This window comes from Scyliorhinus torazame, chromosome 2 (genome assembly GCF_047496885.1).
Source record: "Scyliorhinus torazame isolate Kashiwa2021f chromosome 2, sScyTor2.1, whole genome shotgun sequence".
In the NCBI taxonomy this organism is placed as follows: Eukaryota; Metazoa; Chordata; class Chondrichthyes; order Carcharhiniformes; family Scyliorhinidae; genus Scyliorhinus; species Scyliorhinus torazame.
The window spans coordinates 160164274-160189996 of NC_092708.1; the positions used below are offsets into that span (position 1 = coordinate 160164274).

The 25723-nt window shown below is 48.3% G+C and overlaps 1 protein-coding gene across 13 annotated transcripts in view; it reads right to left on the reverse strand.

Moving 5' to 3' along the window:
- The window catches only part of LOC140392940 (serine/threonine-protein phosphatase 6 regulatory ankyrin repeat subunit C-like), a 361058-nt gene extending 335832 nt beyond the window's left edge, over nucleotides 1-25226 (reverse strand). For 4 of the 13 annotated variants that reach the window (XM_072478816.1, XM_072478806.1, XM_072478824.1 and 1 more), the window contains exon 1: nucleotides 24879-25222. Coding sequence is in view for 1 of the 13 variants with exons in the window: in XM_072478773.1 (XP_072334874.1) it covers nucleotides 24879-24905 (27 nt within the window). In the remaining 12 variants the exon portion in view is untranslated. Of the gene's footprint in view, nucleotides 1-24878 lie in introns of all 13 variants that reach the window. The other 9 variants (XM_072478798.1, XM_072478782.1, XM_072478791.1 and 6 more) reach the window with 7 other exon arrangements.
- Between the last annotated feature and the right edge of the window lie 497 nt (nucleotides 25227-25723).

A 25723-nucleotide genomic window follows, 5' to 3' on the forward strand; every position in this document is an offset into this window, starting at 1 on the left:
CCCGGGGAAAGGGGAATTGAGATAAGGCCGCAAAAAGAGCTGCGCCAGAGGGGGCGGGGCCGGCTCAGAAAAGCGTGGGCTTTTTCCCGCGCTAGGGAAGGAAGGCGGTGGGGGGTGGAGGAGCGCACACTGACTGAGGGGGAGGAGGGATCCCCACACTGGGGGGTCGATGGGAAGGCGGGAGGGGCCGGGGTCAGCAGGAGTCAGCTGACTTACGGGAGTGTTATGGGGGGAGCAAAAGAGCTAGATACTGATACGGGGGGGGGGGGGGGGGGGGGGGTTGTATAGGGTTGTTGCTGCATTGGCCAATGGGGAACTGGAAATAGGAGAGGTGGTCGGGGCGGGGGTCCGCCGTCTGGGGGACTGGAGGGTGCGGGAGGCGCGGGCACGTGACTGGCCTAAAAAAGATGGCTAGTCGGCGGGGGGGGGGGGTGAGAAGCTCCCCAATCCAGCTGATAACTTGGAATGTGAGGGGCCTGAATGGGCCGACCAAGAGGGCCCGGGTGTTCGCACACTTAAAAGGACTGAAGGCAGACGTGGTCATGCTTCAGGAGACACATTTGAAGGTGGCAGACCAGGTTAGGTTGAGAAAGGGATGGGTAGGACAGGTAGGTATTCCACTCGGGGCTGGACGTGAAGAACAGAGGGGTTGCAATACTGGTAGGGAAGCGGGTGTCGTTTGAGGCCAAGAATATTGTAGTGGATAATGGAGGTCGATACGTGATGGTGAGCGGTAGGTTGCAGGGGGTGTGGGTGGTACTGGTAAACGTATATGCCCCGAACTGGGATGATGCCGGATTTATGAAGCGCATGCTGGGTCAGATTCCGGACCTGGAGGCAGGAAGCTTGATAATGGGGGGGGGGGGGGGGGGGGGGGGGGATTTCAACACGGTGCTGGATCCATCATTAGATCGCTCCAGATCTAGGACAGGGAAGAGGCCGGCTGCGGCCAAGGTGCTTCGAGGGTTTATCGATCAGATGGGGGAGTGGGTCCATGGAGGTTTGCTAGACCCCTGGCCAGGGAATTCTCATTCTTTTCCCACGTACATAGAGCTTACTCCCGCATAGATTTTTTGGTTTTGAGTAGGGCGCTAATCCCGAAAGTGGAAGGAACGGAGTATTCGGCCATAGCCATCTCAGACCACGCCCCGCACTGGGTGGAGCTAGAGTTAGGAGAGGAGAGGGACCAGCGCCCGTTGTGGCGTCTTGATGTGGGATTACTGGCGGATGAGGTGTGCAGAAGGGTGCGGGGGTGCATGAGAGTTACTTGGAGGCCAATGACAATGGAGAGGTGCAAGTGGGGGTAGTCTGGGAGGCGTTGAAGGCGGTGGTCAGGGGAGAGTTAATCTCCATTAGGGCCCACAGGGAGAAGAGAGAGGGCAGGGAGAGGGAGAGGCTGGTGGGGGAGATCTTAAGAGTGGACAGGAGATATGCAGAGGCCCCCGAGGAGGGGCTACTTAGGGAGCGGCGGAGCCTCCAGGCGGAGTTTGATCTGTTGACCAGTGGAGGAAAGCACAGGGGGCGACGTACGAGTATGGGGAGAAGGCAAGCCGAATGCTGGCACACCAGCTTCGTAAGAGGGTGGCAGCGAGGGAGATAGGTGGAGTTAAGAATAGCAGGGGAAATACGGTGCAGAGTGCGGCGAGAGTGAATGAGGTATTTAAGGACTTCTATGTATAGATCTGAGCCCCCAGTGGGGGGAAGAGGGGATGCGACGATTTTTGGATCAACTGAGGTTCCCGAAGGTGGAGGAGCAGGAGGTGGCTGGTTTAGGGGCGCCAATTGGGTTGGAGGAGCTGATTAAAGGATTGGGGAACATGCAGACGGGGAAGGCCTCGGGGCCTGATGGGTTCCCGGTTGAGTTTGAAAGGAAGTATGTGGACCTGCTAGGCCCGTTGTTAGTAAGGACTTTCAATGAGGCAAGGGAGGGGGGACCCTGCCCCCGACAATGTCTGAGGCGCTGATCTCGCTGATTCTGAAGAGGGAGAAGGACCCACTGCAATGTGAGTCGAATAGGCCGATCGCGCTCCTCAATGTGGATGCTAAGTTGCTGGCAAAAGTGCTGGCCACGAGAATGGAGGACTGTGTCTCTGGGGTGATCCATGAGGACCAGACGGTATTTGTAAAGGGCAGGCAGCTAAACACCAATGTGCGGAGGCTCCTCAACATGATTATGATGCCATCGGTGGAGGGAGAGGCGGAGGTAGTGGCAGCTCTGGACGCGGAGAAGGCCTTCGACCGGGTGGAGTGGGATTTTCTGTGGGAAGTGTTGCGGAGGTTTGGGTTCGGGGAGGGGTTTATCAGGTGGGTCAGGCTCCTATATAGAGCCCCGGTGGCGAGTGTGGCTACGAATCGGCGGAGGTCGGAGTACTTTCGGCTATACCGAGGGACGAGGCAGGGGTGCCCCCTGTCCCCCTTGTTGTTCGTGTTGGCAATCGAGCCTTTGGCCATGGCACGAAGGGAGTCCAGGAAATGGAGGGGGTTGGTTCGAGAGGGTGAGGAACACCGGGTGTCGTTGTATGCGGACGACCTGTTGCTGTACGTGGCAGATCCAGTGGAGGGGATGGTGGAGGTCACGTGGATCCTAAGGGAGTTTGGGGACTTTTCGGGCTATAAGCTTAACATAGGGAAAGGTTAACTCTTTGTGGTGCACCCAGGGGACCAGGGAAGGGGGATAGATGACCTACCATTGAAGAGGGCGGAAAGGAACTTTCAGTACTTAGGGATTCAGGTGACGGGGAGCTGGGGGGCACTGCACAAGCTCAATTTGACGCGGTTGGTGGAGCAGATGGAGGAGGATTTCAAAAGATGGGATGTGCTGCCACTCTTGTTAGCGGGCAGGGTACAGTCGGTAAAAATGATGGTCCTCCCAAGGTTTCTTTTTGTGTTCCAGTGCCTTCCCATTATAATTACCAAGGCCTTTTTTAAACGGGTAAGTAGGAGCATCATGGGTTTTGTGTGGGCAAATAAGACCCCGAGGGTAAAGAGGGTGTTTCTGGAGCGTAGCAGGGACAGGGAGGGCTGGCGCTGCTGAATCTGTGTGGTTACTACTGGGCAGCCAACGTGGCAATGATCCGTAAGTGGGTAATAGAGGGAGAGGGGGCGGGGTGGAAGAGGTTGGAGATGGCGCCCTGCAGGGGCACAAGCCTGAGGGCGCTGGTGACGGCACCACTGCCGCTCTCGCCGACAAGGTACACCATGAGCCCGGTGGTGGCAGCAACGTTGAAGATCTGGGGGCAGTGGAGACGGCACAGGGGCGAGATGGGAGCCTCGGTCTGGTCCCCGATTAGGGAGAACCATCGGTTTGTCCCGAGAAAGATGGATGGGGGGTTTTGGAGCTGGCATAGGGCAGGGTTCAGAAGAATGGGGGACCTGTTTATAGACGGGACGTTTGCGAGCCTAGGGGCGCTGGAGGAGAAGTTTGGGTTACCCCCGGTAAACGCGTTCATGTACATGCAAGTGAGGGCGTTTGTGAGGCGGCAGGTGAGGGAATTCTCGTTGCTCCCGGCACAGAGGATTCAGGACAGGGTGATTTTGGGTGTATGGGTTGGAGAGCGCAGGGTCTCGGCGATCTACCAGGAGCTGAAAGAAGAGAAAGGCCGCGGTAGAGGAGCTAAAGGGCAAGTGGGAGGAGGAGCTTGGGGAGGAGATTGATGAGGGTCTGTGGGCTGATGCCCTGAGTAGGGTTAATTCTTCCTCCTCTTGCGCCAGGCTCAGCCTAATACAATTCAAGGTTGTTCACAGAGCGCATATGACAGGGGCGAGGATGAGTAGGTTCTTTGGGGTGGAGGACAGGTGTGGGAGGTGCTCAGGGAGTCTGGCAAATCACGTCCACATGTTCTGGTCGTGCCCGGCACTGGAGGGGTTTTGGAGGGGCCTTTTGAGGACTATGTCCAGGGTGTTGAAAGTCCGGGTCAAGCCGAGCTGGGGGTTGGCATTATTTGGGGTAATGGCCGAGCCGGGAGTGCAGGAGGCGAAAGAGGCCGGTATCCTGGCCTTTGCATCCCTGGTAGCCCGGCGGAGGATCTTGTTATTATGGAAGGATACAAAGCCCCCCAGCGTGGCAGTTTGGATAAATGACATGGCAGAGTTCATTAAATTGGAGAGGATAAAGTTTGCCTTACGAGGGTCTGTGCAGGGGTTCTTCAGGCGGTGGCAACCATTCCTAGACTATCTCGCGGAGCGTTAGGAGGAGGTCAGCAGCAACCCGGGGGGGGGGGGGGCCTCTTTCGGGGGGGTATTTGGGCGGGGGAGGGGTTACTTTTGAACGTGGGGTTTGTCTTCTTTCTTCCTTTTGTTATGGGGGGGGGGGTTGTTTGTTATTAAAAATTGTTGGAAAAATTGAATAAAAATATATTATTTTTTTAATGAATTAAAACCATGTAGTAGGAAAAATAAGGAAAAAGGCGGGCAGGCTCCTTCAGAACTTGGACACCTTAATACTTAGGCGGTGTCTCTTTCTCATCATCTGGACACCTCAGGGTTCTGTACCAAACAGTGTTGTAAAAGCATTACTGAAACGAGAGTCAGTATCTGAATCATCACCATCTCCCGGTTGCCAGACTCATGTCTGCTGTTTCTGTGCCATGGCCGCTTGGGCCGTCGGATAATCCGAATCGTCGTGCCTTATTAGTCTGCAAGAGTTGTTGCGGTGCCACAGAGGGGCTTGTTTGGTTTGAGGCGCAGAGGCGGTGGCTATGGAGGGCAAGTTACTGTGGTTGGGTGGTGGCTGTGGCGGTGGCTGGGGGAGGGCATATTGGGGGTCAAAGATATCTCAGTCGTGGTTCCGGGGGCTGGGGTGACTGGGGGCAGAGAGATCGCGCCAGTGTTCAGGGATAGTAATCAAATCTGGGAGGCTCTCGCTGTCGTCGGAGTCAAGTTCAAGGTGAAAGTCTGTACCTGTGGACAGAGACATGTTTGGGTCTGTGGCCGTGGACAAGGGATAAATACCAGCATGGCTGGGGGAGGGTTGACGTAGGGGTTGGACTAGGTGGTTGATGGGCGGGGCGGAATCGTCTCCTATTGCCAGAGATGTGGTGGGAGTGGCTACATTGGGATCCGTAGACTTTGAATGGTTGATGTGGAACCAATCAGTTTGACCGTTGCGGTAAGTTATCTTGCACATGGAGGGGCTCACTTTGTCGGAAATGGAGTAGGGTCCTGCAAATTTGGGGGAGAGGAAAAAACTGGGGTTGTAAAGTGAAACCATTACTTGCTGACCGACTGTGTACTCTACGGGGTGGACGGTTTTGTCAAAGCAGGCTTTACTCTGCTTCCTTCTAGCGCCTGATCGAACAGCTGCAGCAAGTTGCGCCGATTTAATGTTATCTGTAACCTGTTGGACTGCTTTTTTGTGGGTGAGGGTGGTTACTGTAGGGCTTGCCAAATTGAGGCCTAATAAATATTCAATACTCTTCATGGGCCGTCCGGTCATGAGAGTGGGGGGTGAAACCTGTTGAACTGGAAACGATGTTCCGAGTTAGCAGGAGAGCAAATGGGAGGACTGTGTCCTACGTGGTATTGTTCTGTTGCACCATCTTCCTCGTGGTCACTTTTAGTGTTTGATTCATTCTCACGAAAATGCCACTGGATTGGGGGTGATATGCTACATGGAATTTCTGCCTGATCCAAAAAATTGTTAAAACATTTTGCATGACTCTGCCGGTGAAGTGGGAACCTTGGTCTGACTCAATGCGGCGGGGGAGACCCCAGCGCGTAAATATCTGTTGGGTCAAAATCTTAGCAGTGGCCTTTGATGTGTTTGTCCGTGAGGGAAATGCCTCTACCCATTTAGTAAAGGTATCGATTACAACCAGCACATACTTGAAACCATTTCTGCAAGGGGGAAGGGGGCCAATGTAGTCGAGTTGCAAATTTGTCCAAGGGCCATTAACAGGTCGGGTGTGACGTAATTGTTCTTTCTTTGAGCAATGTTCGGGATTGTTCTGCGCAAAGATAAGGCAATTCTCGACATTATGGGTTACATCGCTTTTTAAATCGGGCCACCAACACAAAGGTCTTAAATGGCCAATGGTATTGTCTATCCCCTGATGTCCGTGATGAAATTGGTAAATGAGCTGATTTCTGTCCTGGGTGGGGACCACATAAATTGTTTTTTTAAAACTATGCCATCCTGTACAGTCAGTGCGTCCTTCCATTTATCATAGGGGGCTGGGAAGTTCCCTTCTGAAACCTGTATGAAGGTGTCGTCTTCTTTTTGGGCTTGGGATAGATCCTCATTATTGGTCTGGGAAACCTGGAATGAGTATATCGGTTCGCTTTTGGGTGGCTGCCAGAAGTGACCATGGCGTGATCCTGCTTTAGCTAAGGCGTCTGCCTTTACATTACCGGGTGGGGAGGAGCAATGATGGCTTCTTACTTTAATAATACCGTATGTGCGATCGGAGGCTATCTTGAGAATGTGCTTTAACAATGGGGCAGAGGGTAGGGGTGTTCCATCGGCTGAAACAAAACCTCGAGATTCCCACAGGGGCAGGAATTCTGTTAAACTATTGCACACATACAGGCTGTCCGAGTGTATGTCTGCGGGGGTTGGAAAAGAGTCTGGGTGCTGAATTACATAGGCTATGGCTGCGAGTTCTACTGCTTGTGAACCTAGGTGGCCGGGCAATTTTAAAGAGATCTCTTCTAGTGGGCGTCCCTGCGCGTCTTCTACATAAATTCCACAACCAGTAATTCTAACTCCATTTTCAATTGTGGAAGAACTGTCCACATAAATTTTTTAAGTATCCCCTGTGGTTTGGGAATTCTGTGTCTTACTGCCTGCTCGTGGGTCTAGTGACTTTGAGATAAAGGGTCCTGTGTGGTGTTGGGCTGCTATGATCTGGCACTCATGTGGGGTCCCTGCATATTGGAGATTATCGACCAGAAATGTGTGGGTTTTGGTGCGTTTTCCGTAATGTCCCTGCCTTGTAACAGTAGTATCCAGCGAGCTGCTCTGATTTGGCTGACTGAACCGTCCTTTAATCTACTGTTTAGTAATAGTTGCGTGGGGGTGTGCTCGGTCAAGATCGTTACTGGGTTAAAGCCTGTGATGTACACAAAGTACTGCACTGCCCAAAAGTCTGCAAGTGCCGTTCGCAAGTTAAGAATCCTTGCTCTACGGGGTCTAATACTCTTGAAGCATAGGCTACGGGTCCTAGGTGATCGTGTTGTTCTTGCAGGAGTACTGCTGATAGAAATAGCAACCACCGATCGAACCCAATGGCATAGGGCAAGTCTGGGTTTGGAACTTGTAAAGCGGGGCTGTGCCTAGGGCACGTTTTAAATCATCAATGGCATCAGTGTGCTGCAGAAGCCATTCCCATGGGGCGTTCTTTTTAAGGAGCTGCGCGAGTGGGGCTGCTTTAGTGGCAAAACCATCTATATGATTTCTGCAATATCCTACCAAACCTAGGAATGACGGGAGTGCAGTGACATTTTGGGGCGGGGCAATTTAACGATGGTCTCGATCCATTTTTGCTCAATTTCTCTTCCCGTGGGTGGTGATGGTGCCTAAATAAAGAACCTTTTCCTTTAAAATCTGGGCCTTTTTGGGGTTGACCTTACATCCGATGGATTGCAGTAAGCCTAGTAATTCTGATAAGAACTCCACGTGTTCCTCTTTTGTGTCTGTCTGCAAGAGCAGATTGTCTACATATTGTATGAGGCATTCGGGTCGGGATAATTTAGAAAGTTCGTTGGCCAATTGTCGGTGGAAAATAGAGGGGGAAGTTATGGAATCCTTGTGGGAGGCACGACTACGTGTACTGCTGCCCTTGAAACGTAAACGCGAACTTATACTGGCAGGCCTGGTCTAACGGGATGGACCAAAAGCCATTGCTGATGTCCAGCACTGTGAAGTACTTTGCCTGTACTCCCTGTTTGAGCATGGTCTCAGGACTCGTGGCAACAGTGGGGGCTGCTAAAGGGGTTACCTTATTAAGTTCTCGGTAGTCGATCGTTAGTCGCCATGAACCGTCGGGCTTTTTTACGGTCTAAATTGGGGCATTATTTGTGGACGCTACGGGTCGAATAACTCCTTGGTCTAACAAACTGTTAATAACCTTCGAAATCTCACCCTCGGCTTGCTGTGGGAAACCGTATTGCTTTCGCGGCTTTGAATCGGGACCTGAAATCTTTATTGTACCTGGGATCTTCTCACAATCGTGTTTGTGTTGTGCGAACGAAGCTTTGTGTTTTAGGAGGACCTCTCTAATCGTCTGGTCTGCACTAATTGTTTGCGGATTAAACCAATAGTTCCCGACTGAGCAAATCCTGTTTTTATAATCCCCTACTGTGAGCGTGGCGGCAGCCCTAGCTGCTTTGGCCATTCGCCATACACATTTGTTTACTGGGTCAAACGAAAGGTTATGGGAGCTCATAAAATCAATGCCTCAAATGTGCTCTGCTGTTTGGGGTAAGTCAACTAAAACGACTGGGTGTCTGGTGCTAATGTTCCCTATCTGAATGATATATCCTTGCTGTATGTGGCCGGTGAATCCACTCAGGGTGATGGTGTCTGTGGTGGGCCATTTGTTCCGTTGAAACATGGTGGAGGAGTTTAAAGTGGTGCGGGATCCTCCTGTGTCCCAAAGAAAATTGACCGCATGTCCCCGGACTGTGCCTGTAACTACTGGTCTGCCTGATTTGTCCCAGCACGTGTCACAGACCCAGGCTGGGGAGTCCGAACACTGTCAATCTGTGGAATTAAACCATAAATCGTCTGAACGGGCGCTAACATTATGCATGGGCCTAACATTGTTCCTAGGTGGGGGGGTTTGGTTGTTGGTATCAGTGCTGGTTCGAGGGGTTTTGTCTGCAATCACGGACGTTAATGTCCCATGTGCCACAATTGTAACAACCTCGTGGTGCCTGTGCTCTGGGGTGCTGTCCCTCGTGTCTACCCTTGTTTATCCATGCTAGGTCTTGGCTAGTCCTAACTGGGTGCATGTTTGCTTCTTTCTCGTCCTGATCAATCTGTCGGTATAGGGTTTGTTCCCATGCTCTGGAAAGTCGTTTAAATACCCAAACGTCACGGTGTACGTGGTCTGCGGGGCCGTAGTTTACACAAGCCTTTTGACCTGCGTCTGTGGCATGCGAGACTAAAGTGCGGGACCATTTTGTGGTGTCCTCCTCATTTAGGTGTGCGCGGTTCAATTGTCCATAAACTGCCATGAAATGAAGCCAAAGACGACCAGCAAATGCGATCGGATGCTCTCCCTTCTTTTGCCTGCAGTGATTTAAACCCTCGATGGAACTCCTTGGTTATACCCGATGGCATCTAATTCGGCTGTTTTCATTTCCTGTATGGTTCCTCCTGTTCCATTTTGAAGATCGGGCAAAGCTGATCTTATGGACTGGCTAAGGCTCATAACTATTAGCTTTACTTCCTCCCTCTCGTCTAGGCCGTACATAACTTTTTGTTGGCGCACCTCCTCAAAGAAGCTGTGCGGGTCTGCGGTGGGCTGGAATGGACTAATGTTCGTGCAAGCTTCTCTTAATTGGGTTAAACGATGTTAAATGTGGTGTAAACGATATCAGGCTCATCCTGAACTGATGAATGGCGTTGTGTGGTAACCGGATTCATGAGGGTCGAATTGTGAGTGAGGGGGTGTGCTGCCTGTGCTGTCGGTGGTGCGGGTGTTTTTCTTTTTGGGGCATGGGGCGCTCAATTTTGATTTCCCGTGTCCTCTACGTATCTTTGGGCGCTTTTGTTTAATTCGTGCCAATCGGGAGCATCTTCCTCATCTAAATCCTGCCCGAAAGTGTACCTGATGCCAATCTGTACTGAGAGTAGTGACTGTAACTTTTCTATCTTCTGTCGGCATTTAGCATGGTCAACGGTACTCTGCCTCTGTTCCTCAGTGGAGCGCTTTTAAGTCTGCGCGTTTGCTAGTTAGCTGGGCGACCTTTCAGTTTCCTTTCTTTCCAAGACTGCGCGCTGTGTATCTTGGTAGGCTTTATCGTACAGTGTGTGGAAGCTATTAAGGTGAACTAGATAAGATTGATGTGTACATTTTACATCGGCTATTTCTTTATCCTTAGCTGTTAACTGTTCCCAGAGTTGCTCAATTATCTTCTCGCTTTCGTTTCCCTCGTTCTTTTCTTCCTTCTCAATTAACTGCCTACCTCCTCTGTGCCTCGCAACTGTGCCAAACAGGACACTATTGCCATCGGCTTTCTGACTTTCCCTACATTTTTCTTGTGGACCTCGCTTAGGTTCTCCCACCAAGTTTGTCCTATCTTTCCTGGACCTGACTCATCATTAGCACAAAAATTCGACCAATGGGGCCATCCTTTAAGTATTTTCTCAACTCTTCCTCCCATATGGGGCATTGCTCTGCTCTGTTGGTTGCTGCGACCTCGGGTTCCTGTGGATTCATCAATCTTTCCATTGCTATAGAGGCCATTACTTCTTTTATCTCGTTCTCTACTTTTAATTTGGGACAGGGGAATAAGGCGGTGATTTGAACAGCGGGTATGGCCCAAGCTATTTTCCGGCTCACAATCCCTCGATAGTTGTATACAATTCTAACGAGTTTACCTTACTCTTCACGTTAGATACGCATGCGGGTTAGTACACACTTCCAAAATGTGGTTATTTAGTCGATATGGGACTTGCACTTGTGGTTCTGTCTCTTTCTCACAATTGGATTCAAAGTTTGTGGGTTCTCTCGGAGTGACAAAGTCACTTCTAATCGAGTCCTGTCAGAAGTCGCCAATACTGTTGCCCGTTTTCAATCCCAACAGCGTCGCCAATACTGTTGCAAATATTAATGATAATGTTGGTGAACCACAAGCCTTCCCTTATATCGATCAAATGACCACACAACCAGTTAGTTAGTTCAAAAGATGGTTTATTTACATACACAAGAGTTATCTCAATATGCAAACACAGTATCTACTACGTATTAAACTACACCTATCAGCTACAATAACCTATACTTAACTTCAGGGTGACCGGCACTGTGCAAATGGATAAGGCCTTTATCTGGATTTCACTTGGCTGGTTCGAAGAAAGCGGCTGTGTCTCTGCTGGGCTCATTCATCAGGTAGCGATCATTGGTCTTGAACTTGGCTGGCTGTTCCTGCTGCAATTGGTTTGGCACAGGCCGGATCCAAAAGAGATAGAACACATGGCTGTGCTCTCTTTTATCCCTCTGGGATTTTGCGCTCTTTGGAGCGGCCCTTAACCTTGGACCCAATAGTTCGACAGAGCTCTGATCACAGTCTTCGATTTCGGCCAATAAGGGACAGGTGCCTTGGTAGCTGGGTGGGTCCATAGCGGTCACTGACCTTGGCAGTTGGGCTTTCTGAGTAAAGGGAGTGGCGCAGATCAGTCTGTGGCTGTACCGGTTACTTGATTGGAGTTCTATTGTCCTGGGAAAACGGGCCATTAAAATGCAAACAAGGGGCGGGGGGGGGGGGGGGGGGGGGTTCGATCAGGTCTGGTTACCTGTGTTTCAGATACACATAGGGTTTGTATCTGTCTGAGTCGTAGGTTGGCCACAATTTTGATGATCCTTTGCAGGTGGCCATCTTAGATGGCTACAGTCCCACTGAAATTATCTTACCACATTACTCATTTGTGTGATAGCCCGTGTCTGCGTGGGGCTCACCTCCACAAGCCAAAAGATGTGCAAGGTAGGTGGATTAGCCATATCTTTTTATTAAAACAGTAAAAAATATATACAAGGCCAAACGGTACAAACACTAATTTTGTGTTGGAGAAATAGGGTACCCTCCCCTGAGTACCAATGTACGGGGAGGGGGGTGGTGGATACTCTGATTATCAAGACAGTTCACAACACATTTCTACAAAAAACAAATGGTACAAGCACTAAACTTTGTGCTGGAGAGACCAGATACCCTCGCCTCTGTACAATCGGAAGGGAAAGGAAGGGTGGGGAGAGCGGGAGTCGAAGTGTTGGCGAAGGGGGAGCAAATAGGCCACTGCCTGAATGATCTACGGAGGCAGAAAAATAAAAGAACCTTCAATTATGATGTGCCAGATTCCAGGAGTCCCCCAGAGAGGGTGAGGGGCGTCACAGTGTCAGGCACGAGTGAGACCCGCACCCCACTACAGAGCATGTTAAATTGCCCCTTAATTGGAAAAAAAATAATTGGGTGCTCTAAATTTATATTAAAAAAGGAATCCAATGTCTTGGAGCATTAGTTAGTCTTTTTTGAAAGTGAGTTAGTGCTCTTTAATTGGTTTACGAATATGCATGTTTGTGTCTTGCAGATGGTCACAACTGTAAGTAAATATTCCAATTATTAATGATGATACACAGGTATGAATTCAACCTCTTGTTTGCTTTTGTACTTTATAACTCATTTCTTCTTGCAAGTTGTCCGTCCCAAATAAAATAGATGAAAGACACTCTCTGGTCGAATTTAATTCCACCCACATTGAAGAAACAAAATAGGTAGACAGTTAAAACAAAGAGGTTGCTTGCCCACTCATAACTCAATACTTTTGCCCATTTTAAACTACAGGGTTTTTGAAGCAAGTGGACCACCTGCCACTTTTGGCAGGCCCTTTTGGGTTTCTGTAATTTGGAGTCTGCTCTAACATATTAAATAATTTTTTCTTTTTAAATACTCTAAAAAGAAGCAACTGCATTCTAAAATGCTGCTTAGTTCATAAAAGATTTCACTTTTGATTACATGCAAATAAGTTTCAGCAGTAACTTGAGCAAAAAGAATTCTCTTCAGAAAATTTGCACAATTAAAGCGCAATTTTGATCCAAATTGCCAATTGAGCCAAGTGGAAATTCTACTCCTGTTTCTTTCAGTCTCCAAAGTTTTGGGTTTGCACCCAATGCCGTATGTTATTTCAGAACGATGCCCAAACTAACAAAAAAGGTGTTGCGAGGCAACCAAGCACTTTGGACAGGGAAGGTTTCAAATTCAAAAAACACAAAACCAATAGAGTCGGAACCATAGAAATGTGGGGCTGGATTTTCCGATTTGAAAACTAAGTGCTGACGCTGGTGTGAGAACAGTGGCGTTTTCTGCCCGAACAACGGCGCAAAAGCTGCACCGACCCTCTGGTGGGGGGCTAGCAGGCATGCAGCGTAGAGCCCCTGGCTTTAGCTGCGGATACAGCCGGAGAATTGCCGGGTCCGGCATGTGCACAGTGGCGGCCTGCAGCGGCCACGCAGTGCAACATGGCACCGGCCGCGCGCGGACCCAGCCTGAGAAAAACTGCCTGGCTTTGACCAGGCTCGCCACCCCCGGACCACCCCCCACCAATGCCCCTAGCCCCCGCCAAAGCCCCCCTGCCCGCGGCGGGGGACAGCTCCCACCCGACTCAGTCCGCAGATGCCACGTCAGGTTCCTGAAAAAAAATAGGACAAGTGTTCCACGCTGTCGGGGAACTCGGGCCATCGCTCCCGACGGCCTGCAGCGCACTCTGAAAGTATGCCGTTTAAGGGGGCGGAGTATGGCAAAAGCAGCGCCACCCCCAATTTTGGCGCAAATGGAGATTCTCCGGCCGATCGCCGAACGCAATTTCGGTGCTGCTACAGAGGGGAAGGCAGGCAGGGGGTTTGGGTCTTCCGAACCAGATGTATTATTACTGGGCGGCGAATGTGGAGAAGGTGCTGAGCTGGGTTAGAGGGCTTGATTCCCAGTGGTCAGAATGGAGGAAAGTTTGTGCAGGGGGTCGGGATTAAAGGCACTAGCAACAGCGGCGATCCCGATAGCCCCAGGGAAATACTCAGGGAGTCCGGTAATAATATCTTAATTGAGAATTTGGAGGCAGTTTCGCCAACACTTTGGGTTGGGGGCAGGGTCAAGGGAAATGCCGATTCGGGGGAACCACAGATTTGAGCCAGGGAAGTGGGATGGAAATTTTCAGAAATGGGAGAAGAAGGGGATTAAGACACTAAAAGATTTGTTTCTTAGGGGTCGGTTTGCAGGATTTTTAGGAGCTAGATACATGCAGGTTTGAGATTTTGCCAGAAAGGTGATACAGAGCTTCCCAGTGGAGCCGGCCTCCACATTGCTGGAGGTGCTGACGACAGGGGGACTGGAGAAGGGGGTAGTGTCGGCGGTGTGGTAGTCTGTGTAGAGGTATTACGGTACCTGGTAATGCTGGAACACCATTGGTAAATATTGTATGTTTCCTATTAGTCAAACTGTATGGTAGCTCCGCCCTGCAAGGCGGGGTATAAGAGCCCGTGCCGCCCCCGCAGCCTTCATTCTGTACCTGAGCTGCTGCGGGAAACATCTAGCTTATTAAAGCCTTCAGTTGAACTTCAACCTCGCTTTAATGGTCACTGATCGTGCATCAGGCGGTTTTACGGAGCTATTTTGGAAGAGGAGAAAGCACCACTGGAAGGGATCAAAAGCAAAGTGGGAGGAAGAGTTGGGAGAGGATATGGAAAGGTTCTGGTGTGAGGTGCTCCAGAGAGTGAACGCCTCCACCTTGTGCGCGAGGTTGGGGTTGACACAGCTGAAGGTGGTATACAGAGCACAACTCACGAGGGTGAGGATGAGCTGATTCTTTGAAGGAGTAGAAGATGTGTGTGAATGTTACGGGGGGGGGGGGGGGGGGGGGGTGCTCGTCATGATCATAGGTTTTGGTCCTGTCCAAAGCTGGAGGATTACTGGCAGAAGGTTTTTAGGGTAATCTCTAAAGTGGTGCACGTGTAACTGGACCCGGGACCTCAGGAGGCCATATTCGGGGTGTCGGACCAGCCGGGGTTAGAAACCGGTGCGGAGGCAGATGTTGTAGCCTTCGCCTCGTTGATTGCCCGAAGGCGGATCCTGATGGGTTGGAGAGCATCCTCTCCAACCTGTGCCCTGGCATGGCAGGGGGACCTGTTGGAATCCTTGACTCTTGAGAAGGTTAAGTTTGAACTGAGGGGAAGGATGGAGGGGTTCTACAATTCATGGGTATTATTCATTATGCACTTTCAAGAACTGGATAACATCGAACATTAGTTTGGGGGGGTGGGGGGGTTGGGAGTGGGACTGTGTGTTAATGGTGACTATGGGTGATCCCTGATTCCTTTTTGTCATCTGTTTATGTGAACATGCGGGCTAATGTTTGGGGTTTGGTGGGAGGATGGGATCGTTGTTATTGATATGGGGATTGACAGATTTGTTACTGATTATTGTTTATTGTTGGTGGGTGTAAATTTGGGAGAAAATGTGAAAAGAGAATAAAAATATTTTTTAAAAGAAATGTACGTAAAATTATAGAACATTAAAAGCTACCAGTTTTCAGAACTCCATTCCTTTGTTCTCAAAAACTGACTTTAAATGGTGGACAACGTATGTACCAACGCTCAAACTGAAATGTTGCCTCACAACCATTCGAATGCATTTGAGTGATATGCACAGACAAGCAGCAGTTGGCAACAGTTAAAACTCATTGGAGGTAAACCTAATAAAAGCTTGATGTCCCTAAAACAAGTGATCTGTTCACTTCCCTCAATTTTGTTTGAGGTATCTGGCTGTACATAACCTGGCTGCAGTAGTTCCTTGCCATACAACAATGACTGTTCTTCAAAAGCACTTAATTGGTTGTGACACACTTTGGCACATTCTGAGATCGTGAAAGTCCTTTTACAAATGCATTTTCCTTCTTTACTGGTTTTAGAATTTGCTTGCAGTTACCTGCTTTGTTTATATCAAACACTGAAAAACTGAAACAAAAACCAGAGAATACTGGAAGCACCGAGGTCAGACAGAATTTGTAGAGAAAACAGATGAGTAAACATTTCAGAGGTGGATCTTTCACAAAGCGCTTTGCCAAAGACCCATATCCAAAACATTAATCCATGTGTTTTTCTCCTCAGGTATTGCCTGACCCGCTGAGTTAGTCATCCAATTTGTACTTTTATTGTTGATCTGATTGTCTCAATCAATAGGGGCTGTTTAGCACAGGGCTACATCGCTGGCTTTGAACGCAGACCCAGGCAGGCCAGCAGCACGGTTCAATTCCCGTGCCAGCCTCCCCAAACAGGCGCCGGAATGTGGCGACTAGGGGCTTTTCACAGTAACTTCATTTGAAGCCTACTTGTGACAATAAGCGATTTTCATTTCATTTTCATTCATTTCAATAGGAGGAAATCTATACTTTCTGCAGGATAGCAACATAATACAAAGAGCTATCAAATTTTGCATTACAAAGCATGCCAGACTCAATAACTATATCTGGAATTTGACACATTAAACAACCGTTTTGGTGATTATGCCTTTTTAAATAATTTACCTCAACTTCGCAAAAACAAAAAAGTGCCACTGAAGGACTGAGTGCATGCTCAGAGTTTGAGGAATCAGGAGTTCAATAAAGGAATAATTAGAAAGGAGGTATTCATTTTCATTTGCTTTTTCTATCTTCCTCACCTTGTAAGAGATTGGTTCTTACTTTACTACAGTGAAAGAAGCTCGCCGTTTGCGGAGTATCTGGTAAGCGATCACGGTCTGTTCCAGTCCTAAGGTTTAAAATAGTGCAGGAACCGATGGTAAGGCTAATAGGACATATAAAGGGGCCACATAAATAAGTGAATTATTATTATTTTTTTTTAAATTTAGAGTACCCAATTATTTTTTCCAATTAAGGGGCAACTTAGCATGGCCAATCCACCTATCCTGCACATCTTTGGGTTGTGGGGGTGAAACACACGCAGACACGGGGAGAAATAAGTGAATAATAATAATAATCTTTATTAGTGTCACAAATAGGCTTACATTAACACAGCAATGAAGTTACTGTGAAAATCCCCTAGTCGGGTATACGGAGGGAGAATTCAGAATGGCCAATTCACCTAACAAACACATCTTTCGGGACTTGTGGGAGGAAACCGGAGCACCCGGAGGAAAACCACGCAGACGCTGGGAGAACGTGCAGACTCCGCACAGTGGCCCAAGCCGGGAATTGAATCCGGGTCCCTGGTGCTGTGAAGCAACAATGCTACCGAGCTTCCCAATAATATGATGAAGTAATTAAAACACATTAAGGATGGCAGCATGTGGGAGCTCCTGGATACCGGTGTGATCCAAGGCAAACATGTATGCAGCAAGTGTCTGGGGCTCAAGGAGCTTTGGCTGTGATTGAGCTGCAGGCTGAACTGCAGACCCTGCGACACATCAGTAGATTGCGTCCTAAATATTGAAGGGTGTGTGACCTTTGAGGATAGGAAGTTCGGAAAAGGTGTCAAGTGGTTCTGTTGATTAAAGGCGACTTTAGCACAGAAGAGAGGAATGACCCAAGTTCAGGAAACCAGGATATAGAAATAATTTAGCTAGAGTTGAGGAAATATAAAGGCAATTAGTCACTTGTGGGAGTGGTGTACAAGCCGCTAATAGTAGTCATGACTTCCGGTGAGGGGAATGTGCTGAGTGGAAACTTCCGGTGAGGGGGATGTGCTGAGCGCAGGGAAGGTGGCTCTCCATTGGGCGGCACGGTAGCACAAGTGATAAGCACTGTGGCTTCACAGCGCCAGGGTCCCAGGTTCGATTCCCGGCTTGGGTCACTGTCTGTGAGGAGTCTGCACGTTCTCCCCGTGTCTGCGTGGGTTTCCTCCGGGTGCTCCGGTTTCCTCCCACAGTCCAAAGACGTGCAGGTAAGGTGGATTGGCCATGATAAATTGCCCTTAGTGACCAAAAAAGGTTAGGAGGGGTTATTGGGTTATACGGGGATGGGGTGGAAGTGAGGGCTTATGTGGGTCGGTGCAGACTCGATGGGCCGAATGGCCTCCTTCTGCACTGTATGTTCTATGTAATCTATGTAATCCTCTGGGAACTCAGAAAATAGGCACTTTACTACAAAATTAGCCCGCCAAACCTGTTGAACCACCCTCACCCCTCCCCGCCCCCAGCCAGCCCCACCCTCCCACAAGACAGCCGCAACTACTGAGAAATGTCTGGCAATAACTCCAGGTCCCGAAAGAATGGCAGAGCCAGCAAAAGCCTGGAGGAGGAGGAACAGGAAGACGACGACCACGAGGGGTGAGTCGGAGCCAGCTGCACCCGAGCGGGCTGGGTTGGCAGGACCCACGCCAGACTACCCACCTATAAGCTAGTGGTTGGACCTCCTGACTCAGGAGATCCCGAAAGACAGATATGCCACAAAGCTGAAAATGACGGTAACAGTGAAGGCAGCAGTCACGAACGCCCTGGCCCCCTTCAAGGTGGCGTTGGAGACAACAGAACAATGGCTGGAAGCACAGGAGGCAACAATCAGGGGCCTAGAGTAAGCGGTGACCGATCAGAGTGACAGAATCACCTCCCTGGAAACAGAAGTGGTGATGACACAAGAGTCATTGAAGGGGAAGGTCAAGGACCAGGAGAATCGGTTGCCCCACCACAACCACCATATCGTAGCCAGGAACCCCATGGAATATGTGGCCCAAATGCTGGGGAACATGGTTGTAAGGGAGAGTTTTCCCAAACCCGTGGAGATAGACGGAGCCCAAAGGTCACCCCGGTCAAACCCTAAAGCGGTGGAGCAGTCAAGGGCTGTAATAGTGAAGCTGCACCAATACCAGGATCGGAAGAAGACCCAGAACTGGGCAAGCACACTCGGTCCTACCAGTGGGAATGCCATTCAATCAGAGTCTACCAGGACATTGGGGCAGACCTGGTCAAGCAGCATGCTGGATTTAATACAGCTAGGATGGTCCTGTACAAAACTGGGGTATGATTTGGTATGCTGTACCCGGCCAAACTGTAGGTAACCTTCCAGGGGAAAGAATTCTACTTCACCGCACTGGGCGAGGCAGACAAGTTTGTGCGTGGAAAGGGGCTGGAAAGGCAGCAACAGCGAAGACCAACTTGCTTTAAAGAATAAGACATTTGCGCGGGACAGAACTGCCTCGCTTTCAACCTAGTTTTCAGTGCCAGAAAGGATGTAGCAAGAGCAGACAGGTGATGGGGGGGGGGGGGGGGGGCAGGGGAGGAGAGAACACCTTGGGCCGGGGGGGGGGGGGGGGGGGGGGGCACCACACTAGGAAGAAAGCCAATGCAGGAAAGTATGGGTTGGGGGGGGGGGGGGGGGGGGGGGGGGGTGGGCAAGGCACAGCTCCCGGCAGGGAAGTGGGGGGCTAGCACTAGAATATAGGGGGTGGGGGGGGAAGACGGGAAAGGACAGGAGGGGCAAGAGGGAGGGCCCACAGGGGAGGACAGACCCAAGAAGCGGGGGGTAGGAAGGTTGGGAGGCCTTGGGTGATTGTCTGTGTAGCGTTTGTATCTTCTCCCAGTGTTTACGTGGGTTTCCTCCAGGTGCTCCAGTTTCCTCCCACTGTCCAAAGATGTGCAAATTAGGTGAATTGGCCATGCAAAATTGTACCTTAGTGTCCAAAGGTTAGCTGGGGTTGGTACAGGCTGAATGGCCTCCTTCTGCACTGTAGGGATTCTATGATAGTTGTTGATCAATGGTAGTTATTTGAGGAGATTATCAATTCTTCCCACCTGAAATATATTCCAGAGAGGAAGAAAGATATGTAAGAGGGGAAAAAATTATCAATGACTATAAAATATAAAAAAGGAGAGCAAAAGCTTCCATACGTATATAAAAGGGAAGAGAATAGCTGAATGGAATGTTAGTCTCTTGGAGGATGAGACCGTGGAGTTAATAATGGGGAACACAAATGGCAAACGCTAAATCAATATTTTGCCTCAATTTTCAGGGTGGGAGACCAGTACCATCCCAATAGTAACAGGTAATGTAGGGGTAATAGAAAGGAAGGAGCATAGAACATTCATCATCAATAGGGGTAAAGTACTGAATGAACTATTGGGGTTGAATGCAGACATGTCCCCAGGGTCTGATGGCCTGAATCTTGGGGTCTTCAAGGAAGTGGCAGCAGAGATAGTGGATCCATTGGTTATAACATTCCAAAAATCCCGAGAGTGACAAGTGGGGTGCCACTTGGACACAGAGTTAGAAGGTACTATAGCCAAATTTGCAGATGACAGTAAAATAGGTGGGATAATAAGTTAGTGGATAGGAAAAATGCTAATGTAACATCCTTATTCAAAAAGGGAAGAAGGCAGAGAGTTGGAAACTATAGACCAGTTAGTTTAACATCTATTGTTGGGAAATTGTTCAAATCCAAGTAATAACAGGACATTTGGAAAGTGAAAATGCTATCCATCAGAGTCACTGTGGTTTTATGAAGGGTAAATCATGTTTGACTAATTTGCTGGATTCCTTTGAAGATGTAACAAGCCAAGTGGATAATAGGATCCTGTAAATGTAGTATATCTGGACTTCCAGGAGACATTTGATAAGGTGCCGCACACAAGGTAAGATCACATAGAGTTAGGGGTAATTTGTTAGCATGGATAGAAGATTGTCTAACTGACAGAAGGCAGAGAGTCAGGATAAATGGGTCTTTTTCTGGTTAGCAAGATGTGACTCGTGGGGTGCCACAGGGTTTGGTCCTCGGGCCCAACTATTTACAATATATATATATATATATTGATGACGGACGAGTTAGAAGGCACTATTACCAAATTTGCAGATGAAGTAAAATAGGTGGAATAGTAAGTTACAGTGAGGAAATAATAATAATCTTTATTAGTTCACAAATACGCTTACATTAACACTACAATTAAGTTAATTTACAAATAGATATAGATAGGTTGGGTGAGGGGGCCAAAATTTGGCAGATGGAGTTTGACTGGATAAGTGAGATGTTATCTATTTTGGTCAGAAAAAGGGAAAGACAACTTATTATCTAAATGGAGAAAAACTTGAGTGCTTCAACGCAGAAAGGAATCTGGGACATTCTCCCTGTGTTTGTGTGGTTTCGCCCCCACAACCCAAAGATGTGCAGGCTAGGTGGATTGGCCATGCTAAATTGCCCCTTAATTGGAAAAAATTAATTGGGTACTCTAAATTTAAAAATAAAGAAAGGAATCTGGGTGTCCTCGTGCATGAATCGCAGAAAACTAGTATGCAGGTACAGTAGGTAATCAGGAAGGCTTAATAAGGGGCTGGTTTAGCACAGTGGGCTAAACAGCTGGCTTGTAATGTAGAACAATGCCAGCAGCGCGGGTTCAATTCCTGTACCAGCCTCCCCGAACAGGCGCCGGAATGTGGTGACTAGGGACTTTTCACAGTAACTTCATTGAAGCCTACTTGTGACAATAAGCGATTATTAAATGGAATTTTTGCAGTTGTAGCTAAAAGAATAGAGTATAAAAGTAGAAACGTGTTGCTGCAACTTTTCAAGGCATTGAAGAGACCACACCTGGAGTAGTGTGTACTGTTTGGTCCCCTTATTTGAGGAGGAGGAATGTAGTTACATTAGAGGCTGTTCAGAGGAGGTCCACTAGGTTGATTCCAGAGATGAGGGGCTTTTTCTTATGAAGAGAAATTGAGCAGTTTAGACCTGTACTCTGGGGAGATCTAATTGAATATATAAGATGATAAAAAGTATTGACAAAGTAGACGTAGAGCAATGCTTCCTCTTGTGGGGCTATCTAAAATGAGAGAACATATTTTTAGGATAAGGGGTAGCAGATTTAAAACAGAGAGGAGGAGAAATTACAACTTTCAAAAGGGTCATGAATCTGTGGAATTCACTACCCCAGAGTGAGGTGGATGCTGGGACATTGAGTAATTTTTTTTTCCTAATTAAGGGGCAATTTATCTTGGCCAATCCACCTACCCTGCACATCTTTCGTTTGTGGGGGTGAGACCCACCCAGACACGGGGAAAATCTGAAAATTCCACACTGACAGTGACCCAGGGCCGGAGATAGATCGATTTCTAATCAATAATGAGTTGAAGGGTTATGGAGAATGGGCAGAAAAGTGGAGCTGAGGCCAAGATGTGATCAGAGATGATCACATTGAATTGTGGAGGGGGCTCAAGGGACTGAATTGCCGACTCCTGCTTCTAGTTCTGTTACGGACGCCAGAGCAGATCCCAACATTGGCTAAGATACTGGACCAGAACCGGAACCTTTTTTAAAAAAAAATGACTGTGCAGAAAGACCGATTCGTTCCAGGAGTGATTGAATGAGAAATAGGGCTTGGTTATTTTTATAAGCAAAACTTTATTATAACAAACGAAAAACAATATTTAAACTTCAAACCTAACAAGAACAGCTTACATATGTCTCTTAATCCTAACACACGATTCCCCATTAAACAGCAGGTAACATGAACAGGCAGCTCTCAACTCCACTTACACGGCCAGGCAAAAATGATACTTGCATTGCAGAACATTCTCCTGCTGTTTGTGAAGCTCTTCCGACCCGTCTCTCTGCCTCTTATCTCTCTGAGCTCTGCTCAGCCCATCAAAGGCGATTTTGTCCAGACGTTAGCTCATCAACGCTAGCTGGACTTTTGATTGCCCACTCCCATTTACACAAAAGAACAGGGCCATACAACTAACCTCCAATTTACGGACAAAAGAGGCCATCAGACTCCGTTGGCTGGTCAGACAAGTGTCCCAGAAGACAATGTACCTTGAGTGAATCACCCCAGCTGAACAGGGGTATCTTGTTTATTCCCATTAACGAGTTTACGTCTGAATGGGACAATATAACTCAGGCCAGGTGTAAGAATATATCTCTGACTCAGTGCAAGCAGCTTTACCCTCAGGCTGTTCGATCCAATTTCCTAACATCGTCCAGGCATCACGGTTCTTAGTTTTCATGTTCTTGTCAATGGGCAGGTTGTCTTATGGGGAAAGACCAGATAGGCTAGGCTTGTGTCCGCTGAAGTTTAGAAGAGTAAGAGATGATTTGATTGAAACATACAGGATCCTGAGGGGACTTGATAGGGTGGATGTGGAAAGGGTGTTTCCTCTTTGGGGGAAATCTAGAACCAGGGGCTATGTAAGTGGCCCTCATTCATCTCAGTGGGCCGCAAGGTTGAAATCAGGCTTGTTCACGAAGCATGGCTCCATAAAAATAAGAGGCAACCATTTAAGACATAAAATAGGGAAAACAAATCTCCAGAGGGTTGTGGGACTAGAATTCTCTTCCTCAAAAGGTGCTTGTGGCAGGTCTTTGAATATCTTTAAAGGCAGAAGTAGATGGATTCTTCACAACAAGGGGGGCAGGCAGGGATGTGAAGTTGAGGTCAAAATTAGATCAGTCATGATCTTATTGAATGGTGAAGCCGGCTCAAGGGGCCGCAGTGGCATACTCCTGCTTCTAATTCAGTGGTGGGCAACCTGCGGTCTGGGGGCCACATGTTCTGAGTGCAGCCCAGGAGGCATGTTGTTAACTGTTCCCCATGCCCAGGCATGCCACATTCCGCTGATTTACATTGACGTAGATTTTTTTCCTACCTGTATGACTGAAGTTATAAGCACGTAAAGCAAGGACAAGTGCAGTGAGGTGAATGCTGATTGCACCCAACGTCCACTGAGAGCCACTCTCCAAAGGGTAATTTTAAAAAACCATTTGAAGTTGATAGTTCTATTTATATATAAATGATAAAAGCATTTTCTATAACTTAGGAAATATTCAGCATGTAATAAATGTTTTAAATCTTATTCATAGAGTCATGCTTAGCGAACGAGCTTGATTTCACCCACTTGAGACGAATGAGGGACACTTACGTGGCCACTCACTAGCCTAGGTTGCCCATCATTGTTTTAATTCGTATGAATTTCTGATCACAAAAAAAGTGTGTTATTGTGCAATATTTGCTTTCGGTGATTTACTCTGCACAACGCAAAAAGGATTGCTCTTATTAACATAGATCTCCTACAATAATCTGCAAGCAAAACCAAGAAATAGTCTAAAACGTTTTAACGAGCATGTCAAATTAGAAGCACATGAAAGACAATTCGTTCCAACTCTTGTCGAACGATCTAACATAGTTACAAAGCTTAAATTGGAACGTAATGTAAACAAAAATGTTTTTTAAATAATCAACTGAAATACACAACTTCCTAAATTATATGTCTCAGTGCTATAATCCACCACTGCAGTTCCTTCCGTTTGCCTGGTTGAAATGTTAAAAACCACGCATCTCATGTCATCGCAATATTCGAAAAGAGGAAGTCAAAATGAAGAAGTAACTTACTGAACTGGCTTCATCTAAAATGTAACTGACATTTTAGTCGAGGGTAAATATTCAACATTTTATAATTGTCCTTTTCTCACATACTCCTAAGCAAACACACTACATTGACATATCAATGAGCAATCACAGCGAAAACATTAATTATCAAGATAGGGAACGAGGTCGAAAAAATATTAAATCAATTGTTTCCCTGCACCCTTCACCTCCGCCCCCCCCTTATCAGATCCGACAGCTGATTGTTCATGAAGCTTTCATCTTTGTGTCAAAACCAATCCAACCGAATTGCTACAAACAGGGAAATCTTTTGACATTAAATAATTCAAGCCAGAGGTTAAACATAAAACGAGGAGAAATGTGTGAAATGTATTTTTATATTCCCAGCAGGGTCTGAGCGGCAGTTTTCATAACAGCAGCACAGCCCAGGCAGGGCTCCCTTCCTCGCCAAAAGAAAAGCCGTGACACAGCACTGCTCCGCATTAGAATATAAATATTTTTAAACGCATCAAACCCATCACCAGCTCGTCTCCTTCCACCGGCCAGCCCAGCTTTGGGGCCGATTTTTGATACAAGTGCGACCGCTAACGCAGCCCCTTCTTGAACAGCGCGGCTTGGAGCTGCCTCGAACCCGTCCCCGGGGGGCGCCCACCCGAACCGCAGTGGAGGTCCCGGCTCCAGGGCAGGGTAAATGAAGGGTCGGACGCACAGTCCGGGGCATCAGGGGTGTTTGTGTCCCATGTCCCGGCCCAGTTCTCCTTTCAGTCGGGCGGTTGTGCCAGTGGGCAGGTTCTTCTCCCTCCCCAATATTCACCCTCTCCACCATTCCTCCTCCATCTTCCGCTGGCCCCGGTCCTCCGCTTTCTTACCTGCTCCGTCAGTTTGAGGACACCCATTCTTCCTGCCGCTCACATAGACACACACCCTGGTACGCTTGTTCGCAGTAGCACCGACGGCGATTGTGGATTATGTTTAATTTTTTTTTTTAACTTCCCCTCGCCGGCTGATGGTGAAAAACAATTGTTTTTTTTAAACTGACTGCAAAGTAACGGCCACCCCGCTCGCTCGCTGGCGCGCGCCGCCGCCTGCCTCGCTCGGAGCGGAAGTCGCGCGAGCCCGATAGGATTCCATCAACTGATGTCATCCGAACGCGAGCACTGCAACCTTCTGTCTGCCGCTTCATCCCTTCACTCAGTCAGCAGCCGCTCGGGAGGGCCATCCCTTCCTTCAGACAGTCGCTTGCATTCAACTGGGGTTTTTTTTTTTTGCCCGGGGGGGGGGGGGGTCACGCGTGTGCACACATTGCAATCCCTCCCCAAATCTGCATGCAACATTCCCAAGCTGCATCTTTTTTTTTAAATGCTGGAGTTGCAAACAAAGCACCAGAAGAGGGTTGCGGTAAAACAAATCTTAAAGGGACATCGTTCTGGCCGATCGCCGAAGCGTCAGGAAAGCCACAACAAATTATCGTAAACACACCGAAATAAATACGTTTGGATGCAGAATACATAATCATGCACCACAGATGGAGGCCGTTCCGCTCATCGTGTCTTTGCGGGCTATTTGAAATTAATCCCTGCTCTTTCCTCATAGAAGTTTTCGATTCAAGCATGTATCCAATTCTCTTCTAAAAGTTACTACCGAATCTGCTTCCACCAGCCTCTCAGGTAGGGCATTGCAGATTATAACAACTCAATGGGATTTTATAAATGAG